This window comes from Hydra vulgaris, chromosome 09, assembly GCF_038396675.1.
Source record: "Hydra vulgaris chromosome 09, alternate assembly HydraT2T_AEP".
Taxonomy (NCBI): domain Eukaryota; kingdom Metazoa; phylum Cnidaria; class Hydrozoa; order Anthoathecata; family Hydridae; genus Hydra; species Hydra vulgaris.
In genome coordinates this window covers 64848394-64863472 of record NC_088928.1, presented here as the reverse complement: position 1 = coordinate 64863472, position 15079 = coordinate 64848394, and the positions used below count along the sequence as shown (strand labels likewise).

Below are 15079 nucleotides of genomic sequence, written 5' to 3'. Positions count from 1 at the left end.
GAGCACCTAAATAACTAAAAAAGACACAGTACATCGGCTAACGCCCGATGCATTGTGGTAGTAATATTTATTTAAATCTAGAACACATAGTTTGTTGAGCGCATATTCAAAAAAACTAAAATCTTATATGAACAATAAGCCAGAAATTATTACTCAATTTTAAAACACGGCTACTCGTTTAACAAAGCAAACACCAAAGTAGCCTTGCTTTAATACCTAAAACCATATTAGAAAGAAATTATAACTCATTTCAGCTATGAGGAGAAGTTAAAACAAAAACATTTAAATTCTTATAGCTCAAGTTAAGTACAATCTCAAAGAAGCTTTATAATAGCTCATAGAGAAAATAGTTAATGTTACATAATACATAGTAATATAGAACAAAGTAATATTTGTTATTTTCTAGCCAATTTACCATAACATTGAGCAATAATATCTCCTAGGGCCATAAATTCCTCACAATTTGATTTGATCAAAAAAAATCATATGCATGCAAGGTTCTAGGAAAGATTAGACTGCCAAAAATCAACTTCTGATGTCAAACAGCTTTTACAAATTACACATTACAACTGGTGTTTTGGTTTCCCATGAAAAGTAAATGTATTTTGCTTTCCTTAAGGTGATTCCTATATAATCCTATATTGATTAAGCAATAATTTTTCATAAGTAGGTACAGAATGTGTAAAAAAAACTATTTTCGAATTCCAAAAATATATTGATGATCATAGAGGCCTATAATACTCAAAAAAAACTCTAAAAATAGGGTTTACTAGAAACATGATTACTCATGAGTAAAAGCTTGTTTTTTCAAACTTGGTATACTTGTGTGCGCTACCTGTATTTAGTGCGTGAGTTTTTTTTATTATAAGATCTTGTTTTACTAAAGGTTATGCTACAAAACAACTGAATTTTCGAAACTAAAATTATACCTACCTGTATACAATTGTAAATATTGTAAAAAGGAGCAATAAATTAAAAAAATTATACCACAAGAAAAAGCGTTCAATTTTACATTGGAATATCTAATTTGCCAAAAAATCATTTTTTGAAAAAATTTTGAGTTTTGAACATATAGGAACCATCTTAAACATGCATCTTCCACTATCTGAAATCCATCTGCTCAGGTAATAAAATCCGTGTGCTCAGGTAATAAAAAGCCTATGTAAGCCTATGTAAGCCTATGAAGCTATGTAATGGAGTATGTAATGTACATAAATAAGTCAGTGGTTAAATATAATATATATATATATTTTTTTAGTTCTGTTTACTATGCCATATATGTTTGTCACATTTTGTTTATCAAATAAGAGATATTTATCAAGCTTGGTCATTCCTTTAAAATTACCTTTTTTAGACTAAAAAGAAAATTCTTCAACATATTCTGAAATTAAATTAAAAAAATTATTTTGCAAAATTTATACAAAATACCAACAAAGTCATTGTTGCTTTTCTTTCTCGCGAAAATATATTTTTTAAAGACATCTCAGCCCACATTCAAAATTAAGCTTAAGTCGTTGATCTTTTTGTTTCGATTAAGTAAAATAATAGTATATTTTTATTTAAAAAAAAATTATCTTCTTAAATAAACATCAAATTTGTATTGGTACTGGTTCAATAATATTGCTTGTTAAATTTAAGTTTTGCTTTTTAAACTCAAAGATTTAAAAATAGTGTTGTTAAAATAGTGTTTGTTTACGTTTTGACTTTTTTACCATTTCACAGTTCCAAATTTTATATCGGAACTGTGAAAAGGTCTATTAAGTGTTTTCTAGATTCTACTGAAATCAACTCCACTGATATTTTGATGCAGACAGGAGTACAAGTTTTTTTTTGGATTCTTTTATCTCAAATTATTTGATTTTTTTAGTAATGTCAATCGGATCAACTCGAGATATTCGATCATGGACACATCAGATCTTTAATTACAGTTTTCGTAGTTTTATTTTTCCAACTTTTCTTGATTAAAACTACTCTTTTATCACTGAGCATTTAAAAATATCTAGAACTAGATTCCACATCTAATCTACTTAAATCTATTTTTCATTCCATTGCTATTGAAGCAAAAATACAATCTACATTGCACTATATTACTATAATACATATTACGTTTTCTTTGGATACTAAACAAAGTTTGGCTTAAATTAGTTTTGGTTACCTTTTTATAATTAATTTGGTTAGGTTTTTATAGCTAATAGGTTGGCTTTTTTCAAATCTGTAGACTCAAAGGAATTGCTCCAACCAACAATGCCACAGCAATGCTAAACTTCATGGGTGGAAACAGGGATAGGGCTTGTTGACAACGCAGATACTTTAGAGATATTTCAGAGACTTTTGTCACTGTATCATGTAACAAATACAGATGAAAAAAATAAAATAAATTTAAACTTTTTTTGAATTCGTTAAACTCTTATATATGGATTATATCTCGATTATATCTACACACACACACACACACACACACACACACACACACACACACACACACACACACACACACACACAGATATATATATATATATATATATATATATATATATATATATATATATATATATATATATATATCATAAAATAAAAAATAATTGTAAATAACTGAAACTGTCAAGTCATTTAGAACTGTAAAGATTTTGCAATCTTCACCTATGGAGTGGCTTGTAATTACTTCAGAAATGCAAGATTCATTTTTATCGATAAAACTTAAACGTGAGGCTGCTTTATGCAAGTCATAATATTTGCCAACTCGTTTAGGCATTTTTCTTTTGCGTCTTAATGGTAGCTCACAAAGTCTTGGCAAATTTGATTGAGACTTGTGCCAAATATCAGGCATATTTTCTGGACGTAACAAAATCCCTTGTTCCGCTGGCAGACTATTTACTAAGTTTGTTTTAAGTTGGTAAAGCCCATCAAATAAATTATCAACAGCTTTTTGACAGCTGCATAAATAAGTTAACTGTCTGATTTCATTTAAAAGCTCGCGACATTTTTCAGATGTGTGATGATTAATTTGTACTTCAGAATTTAGCTCAGTATAACCAAGGGCATTATTATCTTTCATGGACTGAACACTACTATCTCTTTGCACACTAGACTCCATTGCCAGATCATGCAGTGGTGTTGCATGAGTTAAAAGATTATTTTGCAACAAAATGTTACTGGAATGAGTAAATTCTTGAACTGAAGCAGCAAGTGCATTTTCCTCAGTAAACAAATCTAATGTGAAATAGGGTGAGTTAGCGTACGATGTACCAAATGCAGACCAAGAGAGATTTTCTTTAAGAAAAATCCCAAAGAAATGTTTGCATGGATATGCAGAATTGAACCAACTAGGACAAGAACAAGTTGGCAAATTTACAGCATCACCAAGGTAGCATTGGTATATTTCTCTACAATCTGAATTAAATGAAGCAACATTGTAAAGTCTTTCTGTTAAAGAAGTAATACCTTGCAGGTTAACACCTTGTAACTTATCTATTATTCTCATGTAATGTTTGACTAAAGGCTTAGGACGATCAATTAAATATTCAGGTATGTTTTTATTGTATTTTTTGTATGATGTATGCGCCATTCTGTTTTTATCACAATAGCTAAATGTAACATTAATTATTACCATGTCATATAAAAAAATACTTTTTCCAAAATAAATAAACTGTTATATATTGTAGGTAAGAATAAACATTTTTTAGACATTTAGTTCAAATTTTGCTATTTGTAACTGTTGCAGTTTTTAGCGATATTACTTATTATCTAGCAGGGATATGATATATTCAAATTTATTTTATCCAATATACATATTTTTTAAATTTACCCAGTTACCTTTTTAGAACTTTTATTTACATACAAAAATTTACACTTTTCTTTATTCCACTTTGTTTAAAATTAAACTGTTAATCGACATGTAGGCAAATCTCTATGCGCTTAACCTTGTAAAATAAGGCCTGCTATTGCACTTTTATTCAATCATTTTTCAGTCTGTATGAACCCTGCACTATAATTCATATAGTTTAGTTTATAATTAATGCACTATAAACTATAGTATATAATTAATGCATAATATTTATAGTATAATGCATAATAATTTATAGTATTAATGCATAATAATTAATAGTATAATTAATTAAAATAGTTTATAATTAACGCACTATAAACCATTTTTACAAAATAAAAATAACAAATTCTATGCATATGCTTGAGTTGTAGTAGAGCTTAAAAATTACACAATAGCTAAGGTAGAAATATTTACAAATTTTTTAGAAATAATTTTCAGGAATATAGTCTGCGAAACGGTAGATTTGGCATTTTAAGTTTTTTTTTGTAAGGCAGTCGGCAATTTTTATGGATAAACCCCTCATTTTATTCGTAGCATCTAATTTGTAGCCATTTTATTTGTAGCATCTAATTCGTAGCATTCGTAGCCCTGTATGTAAAATGTAACTTAAATTCTAACTTTCTTAGCTGCTTTGTCACTAAATATATTATTTATTAGCATCAGCTAACCTGGCATATTTGTATATACCATATAGCAAACTAACCTGTCATATAGCAACAACAAACTAACCTGTATCATATAGCAAACTAACCTGTCATATTTGTGAGAGAGGAATTCTTCAATGCAAATTGTTAGCATAGATGTTATTGAAGAATTTTTTCTTTTTTCTAGGAAACTGTATTTGAAAGATTGGTTCTGTCTTTCAATGCCATTGTTGGTATTGACATTCAACAAGAGACGATCTTGCCGGTAGGCAAACACCCATCTCTGAAATAAAAAATTGGTTACTAGCTATTAAATTGTTTTTTTTTTCAATAATTAAAAGAAAATAAATGTATCTTAGTGATTATTACATAGTTAGTAAGATGCATAAAGTAATCTCTATAATGCAGACAAAATAATTTTAAAATTCTCAATCAAATTAAAACTAACCTTTTGAATACACAACCAAGTGTTTTTCAAATATTCTGATAATTTTGGGTTACTTTTCCACTCGTATGACTCTTCTAACTCATGAACCTCTTTTTGGCAAATTTCTTTGGTTTTTGCATATGCTATACCAGAAGTTTTTCTCTAACTCTATCTTTCACCAAGCAACATCCATTCACAGATTTAGAAAGCCACCGTTCCCAAGCTTGTTCACAATGAAAATCACAAATGTGTACCTGACATCCTAGCAAATGAATCATTTATTAATCTTCAAAATTTTAACATTATTATTTCCATCAAATATGAAATAAAATTGGACATTGGATCTTTATTAGAATTTAAGTCATTATAATAATCACTGCTGGTACATATAAAAAAAAAGATTAGAAAAAATTATACCTGGGAAAACAGATTCAAGTGAATTTCTTTCTTCGTTGCTGTAATCCGTAAAAAAATAAGTTGGTTGAAATGAGGGATTCCATTCTTTAATGCACATCAACACTTCTGTAATTGCATCAGTTGTTTCATTTTCACAAACAAAATTAGCAACAATTTGATAATCAACGTTCGTTTTAACAACAATAAAAAAAAGAGGAAGAGCATATCGAGTTGTACGATATGTTGCATCCAGAAAGGCAAGCTCATTCCCATATCGAGAGAATAACCTTTGTTGCCATGCATCTTGATACACAAACAAAAAAGAATCTTTAAGATATAGAACATTGCTTTCTGAATTGCATTCTCCTTTAGGCCTAAACATTATCTTTGCATCTGGAAGGTAAAGCTTCCATTCATTAATCTTGTCGCGCAGACACTCTTGATCTATCATGGATCTACGGAGATTTAGTCTAGCTTTCTTTATATGATTAGCGATTGTTTCATCCAGTGGGAAAAACCGTTTGTTTGATTTCTCTGGAATGATTTTTGAGTTAAATTCCATGTTAACAAAGTCACTTAGATGTCGTTTCATTTCTGGAACTGAATTGACTCCGTTTTTAACAAGTTCAACAATTTTTTTAACAATATCTTTAGATAAAGGCTGATTAAGACCTGCCGCCTATATGTATATACATAGATATGAATAATATATATATATATATATATATATATATATATATATATATATATATATATATATATATATATATATATATATATATATATATATTATAATAATGTCAATAAACGAGATAAAAAATGTAGCCAAAATTAGGTTAAAACATATTTTAAACAAAAATAACAAGTTCGAAATTGTTACATTGAAACGATAAGTATAAAAGCATTGAAACGATATGTATAAAAGTATTACTTACATCATTAATAAGGTGGTTTTTATGATCGGAAATGCCAGGTAACAATAGGATATATTTTCTAATCGTTATAAACTTATTTTGAGTAGCCAAAGCTGAATGGAGTTTTTTTGACGTTTCCCTTCTTAAATATGAAGAATCTCTCTCCAGCTACAGTGAACACAAACTCATATTTTATAATAGATTGACTATCTATATATTGAATAGATATATCTATATCTATATATCTATATATATATCAGTCTTCTCCGTTTGAAATTTAACGCTATCGCACGAAAAGACGCTGGCCGGACAGTCATTATTTGTTTGGCGTGCAAAATTTTTTAAATTTCATTTAAATTTTAACTAATATAAAAACATTCGAAACAAAAATTTTATAGCACTAAGATTAAATGAAATTGCGTTAACAATTTTAATTGCAGGGCTGAATTTAGTGGCTGGACATTGGCGGCCTCCTTGACCATTCCCAAGACCTACCAAAGAAGGCAACCAACCACTGTTTATTTTTTTAAAAATAATAAACAGTGGTTGGTTGTCCCCTCATGTGCTGATATCCGACCACTAAATTAAACCCTGTAATTGATAAACTTAGTTTTTAATAAATGTAAGAATGTTTTCAGAGTTTTTTAATGACTATTTAAAATATGTAAAAAAGATTTGTTGCAATTTAAAAACATGAGCACAATTTTTTGGCAAACACTTAAAGAAGCACAGACAGAAGAATTCGCAAGCGTGTGGACGAGCGTTAAACTGCATAAGCGCAAAGAGGCTCGCTAAACAGAGAATACTGCTATATATACACACACACACATATATATATATATATATATATATATATATATATATATATATATATATATACATATATATATATATATATATATATATATATATATATATATATATATATATATATATATATATATATATATATACATATATATATATATATATATATATATATATATATATATATATATATATATATATATATATATATATATATATAAAGACTATATTACCTTAAATTCAGGGAATTCAACTATTTCTTTTATGGAAACTTTGGCCGGACAACCAAATTTTTTGGTATCTTGCAAAGCAACTCGCTTTTTGAAGCAAGAATGATCTGTTGTCTGTGCGTTAGAAATAAATTTATGGAACATAATATTATATCAATTTATGGAACATAACATAACATATATATATATATATATATATATATATATATATATATATATATATATATATATATATATATATATATATATATATAACTTTATATATTTATAACAACAATTACAAATGTATTCTATAAAATAGAGTGCTCAATGTTCTTAAAAGAACAGAGCAATAAGAAATTATTAGAAATCACTTATCAACATCAATTTGGAAATTGATAAGTGATTTCTAATAATCTATATATATATATATATATATATATATATATATATATATATATATATATATATATATATATATATATATATATATATATATATATATATATATATATATATATACATTTTTTTAATAAGAAACCAGTTTATAAGAAACTAGTACTAGGAGCCTCAAAATCTTAAGGAAGTTTTAGTACTGAGTTACTTACAATAAGAAACTTATTTAAGAGTTCCTTGAATAGTTAATCAATTTCCTCAAGTTAGTATTATCTACAATGGAGAACAACAGTTTGAATGAGTATTTAATTTGCACGTACAATCTAATAAAATTCAATTTGATTGCAAATAAAAACTTCAGAAATTTAAGAATCTTTTACTAATAGATTTTAAAAAAACCTTTAAAATAAGAATAAGAACTTTTTATTACACTTTTTATAACACGTTTGCTTGGTTTCTTATTATAAAAAAAAGTGTATATATATACATATAACAATGACCAAATAGTTTTAAAATATGAGTATATAAAAATGTGTGTATTAATATTACTAACTGCAAAAAAATTAGAGCAGTATCACTGTAACAACTACAATTTTATTGCCTAAGAAATTACACTTACAGCTTCTTGATTTTTTTTCTCTCTGTACTCAGACTTTGCTACACAACCTTTGTCTTTTCCATGTTGGCAGTCAAGAATACTGGATGACAAAAAAATGAAGGGTATTCTTGAGTAGGGATAATCTTTATGCTCAAAAAACACCTTGTGATTTTTCTTCATTATATCTTCATTAAAAAAATCAAATTGAAACATAAAACTTAAATCATAATTGTTTACCTTTAAGGTTTTTAATATAAATACATCAGTGAAAATGAAAACTTGCTCTACTTAGCTATACTATTAACATATTAACTTTGTAACCAGTAAGTTAATATGCTACTTGTTTAAGCAATTAATTAAACTAATAAAAGGATATTGTTTAATGATATTTTAAAATTCAAAATAATTTAAAAAACAAAACAGATTTAAAATACAATTATTTATCTTATAAATAAATAAAAAACTAATTCTAGTAATAAAATAGGCATTAAAAGTCATTCAAACCTTCAATATTTTTTTCCATTACTTTTTTGAAAGCTACAACATACTGCACTGTGTGTAAAATTTCATGTTCTTTAATTTTTGCGCAAACATCTGCATATGTAGATAAAATGTGCTTAATTTCTAAATCTGAAACCTGGTTTGAAACTGCAGCAGTGATTGGATGTGAATCTATTTAGAAATAGCCAAAGCAATAACTACTTAATTGTATAAAACATAAAATAATCTTGCATTATCTTCTTATAATATTCCATCACTGAAAAACAATTAAGGATTCAATAATGCTGTTTGCTAAAAAATTTCATAACAAACAGCATTACTGAATCCTTAAAGTTTAAATCAAGAAAATTTGAATGTGGATATATGTACCAGTCTGTTCACATGTAATGGTGAACAGTCTGGTACATATATCCACATTCAAATTTTCTTGATTTAAACTTTAAATAAAAAGATGTAACTATATGAAAAAATTACCCATTAATCTTCCAACTCTTGCGAAGAACTATCTTCGCTCATTTTGATTTGAAAAATGATTCAAAAACTTATAAAAAACGAATTTTGGTAAACTGTTAAAAATGCCAACGAAACTCGTTTAAAAAATATTTGACGCGATGATTCCAAAATAAAGTTTCCATTTTAAACGCATGCGTATTAGCATACAAAAACTTTTTAGGTCTGTGTTTTTTTGCTTTTCGCATTTCGCGTTTTGAGTCATCTAATGCAGTGGTTCCCAACCGGTGGTCCATGGACCCCTGGGGGTCCATATGAACTTTTGAAACGGACCACAAGGTAAACGTAAATTCAAAATAAATTGAGTTATTGAATTTTAATTTTGATATTTTACTCTGTCTTAAAGAAAAAAATAATTCTTAAATTCAAAATGTAATTCATGCTAGGCAACATATGTTGCACAAAATCTGTGTAAGCCAATTCGACGTTAACCGTCAATGACTTGCGGACCACTATGAAGCAATAAATAATTTATATTATTCTTACATCCGTAAATTTTAAATGCTATATAAAATTATCTTATCTTATGGTAAAAATATTTTTCCTAACTAATTGGTTTGAAAGAAAGTAATTTGTATTATTTTCTTTGAATAGTCGAGAATATACTTCTCTCAAATGAATTATACAAATCTCGAGTTAATATATTACATTATTTTATATTATTTGTTAAATTCTTTAGATGTCTAAAAGTAAAAAAGGTCATATTCAGATGAATATATGAAATATGGTTTTACCTACATGCTAAAAGAAACCATTTGCTACCCACAGTGTGTTATTTGTTATAAAGTACTAGGAAATGACTCTATGAAACCCTCAAAGCTTGCTATTCACTTGAATAAGTGCCATCCTGATCTTCGAACAAAAGATTCTGATTTTTTCAAAAGAAAATTTGAATCACTGAAGAGGTGTAAGTTGGATAAAACTGGGATTATTCACCAAACTCAACAGAATATAGTAGAAGCATCTTATAAGGTTTCATATATAATAGCACAGAAGAAAAAAGCTCACACATTGGCTGAAGAAGTTATACTTCCATGTACAAAAGAAATCGTTAGATTATTATTTGGAGAAGAAGCTGTAAAGAAGATAGATAATATACCTTTATCAAATACTACAGTCAAACGAAGGATAACTGACATTTCATCAAATATTAAAGAAAATGTTATTAATGAAATTAAAGAATCACCATATTTTTCTATTCAGTTGGATGATTCCACAGATGTAAGTTCAATGGCACAATTAATTGTATTTTGTAGGTATATTCACAATAATAAATTCAAAGAAGAATTTTTGTTCTCTTCTTTCCTTGAAACAACAACAAAAGCAGCTGATATTTTGGAAATTATGAAATAGTTTTTCATTGACAATAAATTACAATGGAAATATTTGTTAGGAATTACTACTGATGGAGCTCCTGCCATGATGGGTTGTAAGTCTGGATTGCAGACTAGGATAAAAGAGATTGCTCCAAATGTAGTGGGTGTACACTGTTTTATTCATAGACAGGCTTTGGCAACCAAAACATTGCCAGGTAGTTTGAAAACTGTATTTAATCAATTGGTCAAATTAGTGAATCATATAAACTCTTCTGCTTTTAACACTCGACTTTTTACAAAATTTTCTTCTGACCTAGATGCTGAACACAATAATTATTGTTTTATACTTCAGTGCGATGGCTTTCTGCTGGAAATTTTTTGGAAAGATTTTTCAAGCTTAGAAACGAAGTGAAAGAATTTTTACGTCAAATGAAAAGTGGACTGGTAGAATATTTTGAATTTGACAATTTTGAAACAACAACTGCTTATCTTGTGGACATTGTGGGTCATTTTAACAAATTAAATTTGCAACTTCAAGGCAAAAATGCTAATGTCATTACACACTCGGATAAACTGAAGGCATTTATTGAAAAGCTCAAACTGTATAAGACTAGAATCAATAATGGAAATTTGATAATGTTTCAAAATTTAAATAGCGTAATTGGAAATAACATGCTTCCCGAAGTTTTAAAGATAGAAATACTTTGTCACCTAGATAATTTGATTAATGAATTTGGTAACTATTTTCCAGATGTGAACCTTTTGAGCAGTGAAGTAATTATATCACCATTTTCTTGTGATGTGAAAAATGTGAATGAGGAAGCACAAGAAGAATTTATAGAGTTAAAGAATGATACCACTGCTAAGGATCACTTCAAAATAACACCATTAAATAACTTCTGGTTGAAAATGAGGAATTCATATCCATTGTGTTTAACAATTGCACTTAAAGCCCTTATTCCTTTTTCAACATCATATTTGTGTGAAGCAGGGTTTTCAGCCATGTTATCTATAAAAACCAAAAAAAGAAATAGACTTGAAATTGATGCAGATATTAGATGTGCTCTATCAAAAACTAAACCAGATTTTCAGATAATAATTGCTGGTTAGCAGTGCCAGAATTCACATTGACCAGTTTTTGTATCATATATTAACTAAGATAAATATTTTTGGGTCATAGATAGTCTATTCTATTAAAAAATACCTTGAATAAAATGTTGTCCTGATGAATAAAAATTACATTATTAAAATGTTTGCCTTGTAATAATTTTTAAAAGTAAAGGGGTCCATGGAGATCTTATGATATATAATTTGGGGAACGGGTTAGAAAAGGTTGGGAACCACTGATCTAATGGAACGCTAACCTTTTGAAACGCCGTATCTGTATACCCGGCAGCCTTGTGGTAAAAGCGTAAAACCTAGATGCCCGGCAATTGAAATACGCATGCGCTTTTTTTCTGATTAAAAGTGCCGGGTAAATTAAATACGCAGAAACTATATGCCCGGCAGTGGCCTAAAAGCCACATTTTTGCTATGTTAAAAGTTACGGGTATATAAAGTATGAAAAAACTGCACGCCAGGCAATCAGCTTAGGTATTATTTTCTAATACAATAAGTGCCGGGTTGATAAAATATGAAAAAACTACGTGCCAGGCAGTAAACTTAGTTATTATTTTTGTTATATAATAAGTACCGGGCAGAGATTGAGTGGCAGGCAGCGGACTTAATAATAATTCTTTCTTATGTTAAAAGTACCGGGTTGGTAAAATATAAAAAGACTCATGCAATACGCAAGGCAAATTGTTAATTGGCAAAATACTGTCCATCAATAAGTATGTTACATCCTACAACTATTACAAAACAAATATTTTGTTTTAGGTGTCTTTTGTAAGGTAGAGCATTTTAAATGGCTCCACAATGCAATGCTTTCTTCTTCATCATTCACAAATTTTTCTACAAATCGAACAAATCCATTGCTGCTTTTTTTTGCTATCAATGACACATTGATAGCTAAAAAAAATTTTTTTAGGAGCACCAATTACTGTTGTATCAGTCCCTTTTGGTCTACCTTTGGTTTTCATTTTTGACGGCATCAAAACTTCTTTAAGATCAAACTTTGAATGGTTTGGGGGGAATAATTTTATCCGAAAAGAGGGAGATAAGGGGATAAGAGGGGATAAAAGTGTCAATAGAATCTACGTGTTCCTTTGAACTGATAGGGTTTGATTTGATCTTACTAATGTCTGTTTCGGTAACGTCTTTATCAACTTCCATTAACTCAAATTCTATAAAATCATCATTTGTCAATACTGTCACTTCATCTACCTTTTGCCATTGTCACTTCATTGTCACTTCACCTACCTTTTGCCATTGTCTTAAAATAACTTCCAGTTGTTCTTGCCTTTTTTTGAAGGTTAACATACCGCCCTCGCTTTCAACAGAAGCTAGTAGCTGACAAGTTTTCAATAAATTTCGATATTTTTGTGCCTGCGTTAGAACTTTGACTGGTTTAACATCAAATTCAGAAACAACTTTAACACTCGAAATAATATTTGGGAAGTTTCTTGCTCCTAGAGATTGATTGTAATGCTCCTTAGTCCACTTTCTGTTTACCAGTTTTACATCAAACATAGGTAGTAACAAAAAATTGCGCAATCGGAATAAATGATAACACGGTAATCCCATTTTCGACATAAATCGGCAATTGCAAGAATCTTTAGACACAATCAAAGATATGGAATTTTTTAAGGTCTAATTTCCAATATTATCTATTTTTTCAAAATTGAAGAATAAAGCATTTTTTATTTTTTCAAATTGTAAAATAATGGATGAAAAAGCATAAGGTGTTAAATGTTCGCTGTATGTCATCATATCAGGATTATTTGGTACCGTTCTATCATGTCTTGTCAAAGACATAAGGTGGTGATGATTCCTATCATTCCTGATTGCGCCAAGAAATGCAAAAAATTCTATAAAAAATTGCATCATACTTGTATGCTTTGTACAAACCGACTTCAATTTATTGAACATAGATTCCAGACGATTATTTATTGTTTCTCCAAAGTTTAAATGAAGATCTTTATAAGCTGCCACCCACTGGTGTTTGATAGGATCCCAATTTTTCATGAAATATTCTGAAACTGCAGTTAGTTTTGTATCTAAAAGCTTTTGTACATTCTGTTCGTAGTTAAGACTTAACTTTGCGTATGCAACTGTTTGAATTATTTCCAGGAAACAATATCTTTCTGCTGAAGTGATACCCATTTTCTTGCAAGTAATTTCTCTTCGAAAGGAGCGTAAACTTTAAAAAAACAAAACTTACATTTAAAAATTAGTATGGCATTATGTGGCATTGAATGAAAACAAATAGATACATAAACATCGTACTTAACAAAACGCGTTTTGAAAATGGCTTTAAAAAAATCAAAATAAGTCTTACCAATGATACAAACAAATTAATAAGATGGCTTCAGGAAAGGCTGAAGCAAAAGCTTCTCTCTCTGTAAAATCTTTATCCGACATCACCAAATGTGTATCTCCCCAATTATCGTTGTGCTTTTTAAAAATTTCCACCACCTCTGTAGAGCATTTCTAATATGTTTCCTCGGCTAGTATGAACAAAGCCACGACCTCACTTTGGCCATCTCCATCTATTACAACCATCAAATAAATCGGCATGCGTAACCCCAATAGCTGGTACGTAGCATCAATAAAATGTATCTTTGGATACCTTTCGTAGACCTTCTGCATTTGTGAATCCTGAAAAAAAAGCTCCTTGAACTTTTTATCCGAATCAATAAGTATTTCAACCACAGAACTTTTTCGTTGTTTTAGAAACTCTGCAATATCATTTATTTCATTATTAGAAAATGACATTTTAGAATATTGGCGAAGGTTTGCAATATCTTTTTATGTGAATTTTTTGCCAGAGGATGCCTCAGTTTTTTGCTGAAGAAGTTTGCTGTTTGCTTTTAACTGAATCGCTTCTTTAACATCATGCATCATATCTGGAGATAAGGTTCTTTGTTTTGGCAAGTGTTCGTACAGTTCTCGAGAAATAAGATGATTGGGTTCTTCTTGTAGTCAAACCACTTGTAGATACTGATTGTCGACTGAAAGTTCCAAAACAATTTCAAATGGACAACCACAACGAAAAGATTTTGTATTCCATTTTCTTGCTAATTCCGGCTTACTCGATGTTCTACTAAACTTGCAAACAAACTGTAGAGATTGGTAATGCAATCCCATATTAGCTAATGCAATTGGTTTAGGAATTCTCTTTTTTGTAGCTTCTAGTAATCATACTTTATTTTTTACGAGTTGACAATGATGTTTTGCCTGGTAAGTAGCTTTACATGCCTCAACCAATTCAATACTTGTAAACTTTTGTCCCGCTGTCCATATAATCTCATCCTATATTTTAAGGACAATTATATAGGTTGAAAAATGCAAACATTTAAATATTCTACTTAAAAAAAGCGAAAAACTTCAGAGTATAATATAAAATAATCATTTTGTCAACCCATTATAAGTCT

At 28.9% G+C, this 15079-nt stretch overlaps 3 protein-coding genes across 3 annotated transcripts; 2 read left to right on the top strand and 1 right to left on the bottom strand.

Annotated features, from left to right (window-relative positions):
- Positions 1 to 159: 159 nt before the first annotated feature.
- LOC136085659 (uncharacterized) lies at positions 160 to 6362 on the bottom strand. Its single transcript, XM_065806984.1, has 6 exons — positions 6229 to 6362; positions 5315 to 5972; positions 4919 to 5159; positions 4578 to 4753; positions 2663 to 3584; positions 160 to 216 (listed from the first exon to the last, which is right to left on the bottom strand). Exons 4-6 carry the CDS (start codon positions 4622 to 4624, stop codon positions 160 to 162), a joined length of 1026 nt encoding a protein of 341 aa, XP_065663056.1. The 5' UTR covers positions 4625 to 4753; positions 4919 to 5159; positions 5315 to 5972; positions 6229 to 6362.
- Positions 6363 to 9945: 3583 nt separating this feature from the next.
- Positions 9946 to 10581, top strand: LOC136085658 (zinc finger BED domain-containing protein 5-like). The gene has a single exon (XM_065806983.1). The coding sequence runs from the start codon at positions 9946 to 9948 to the stop codon at positions 10579 to 10581; it is 636 nt and encodes a 211-aa protein (XP_065663055.1).
- A 69-nt stretch (positions 10582 to 10650) lies between these two features.
- LOC136085657 (protein FAM200A-like) lies at positions 10651 to 11654 on the top strand. The gene is made up of 2 exons (XM_065806981.1): positions 10651 to 10759; positions 10897 to 11654. The coding sequence occupies exons 1-2, from the start codon at positions 10651 to 10653 to the stop codon at positions 11652 to 11654; spliced, it is 867 nt and encodes a 288-aa protein (XP_065663053.1).
- Positions 11655 to 15079: the final 3425 nt, after the last annotated feature.

Excerpts from the sequence above, each read along its gene's own strand:
- LOC136085657 (XM_065806981.1), top strand. The coding sequence starts at position 10,651 with ATGGGTTGTAAGTCTGGATTGCAGACTAGGATAAAAGAGATTGCTCCA. Across the intron at positions 10,760-10,896 it reads GGCAACCAAAACATTGCCAG|TGCGATGGCTTTCTGCTGGA; the intron begins GTAGTTTGAAAA and ends TTTATACTTCAG.
- LOC136085658 (XM_065806983.1), top strand. The coding sequence starts at position 9,946 with ATGAAATATGGTTTTACCTACATGCTAAAAGAAACCATTTGCTACCCA.
- LOC136085659 (XM_065806984.1), bottom strand. The coding sequence starts at position 4,624 with ATGCTAACAATTTGCATTGAAGAATTCCTCTCTCACAAATATGACAG. Across the intron at positions 3,585-4,577 it reads CTCTCTCACAAATATGACAG|CTATTGTGATAAAAACAGAA; the intron begins GTTAGTTTGCTA and ends TGTTACATTTAG. Across the intron at positions 217-2,662 it reads ATGAATCTTGCATTTCTGAA|GTATTAAAGCAAGGCTACTT; the intron begins GTAATTACAAGC and ends ATATGGTTTTAG.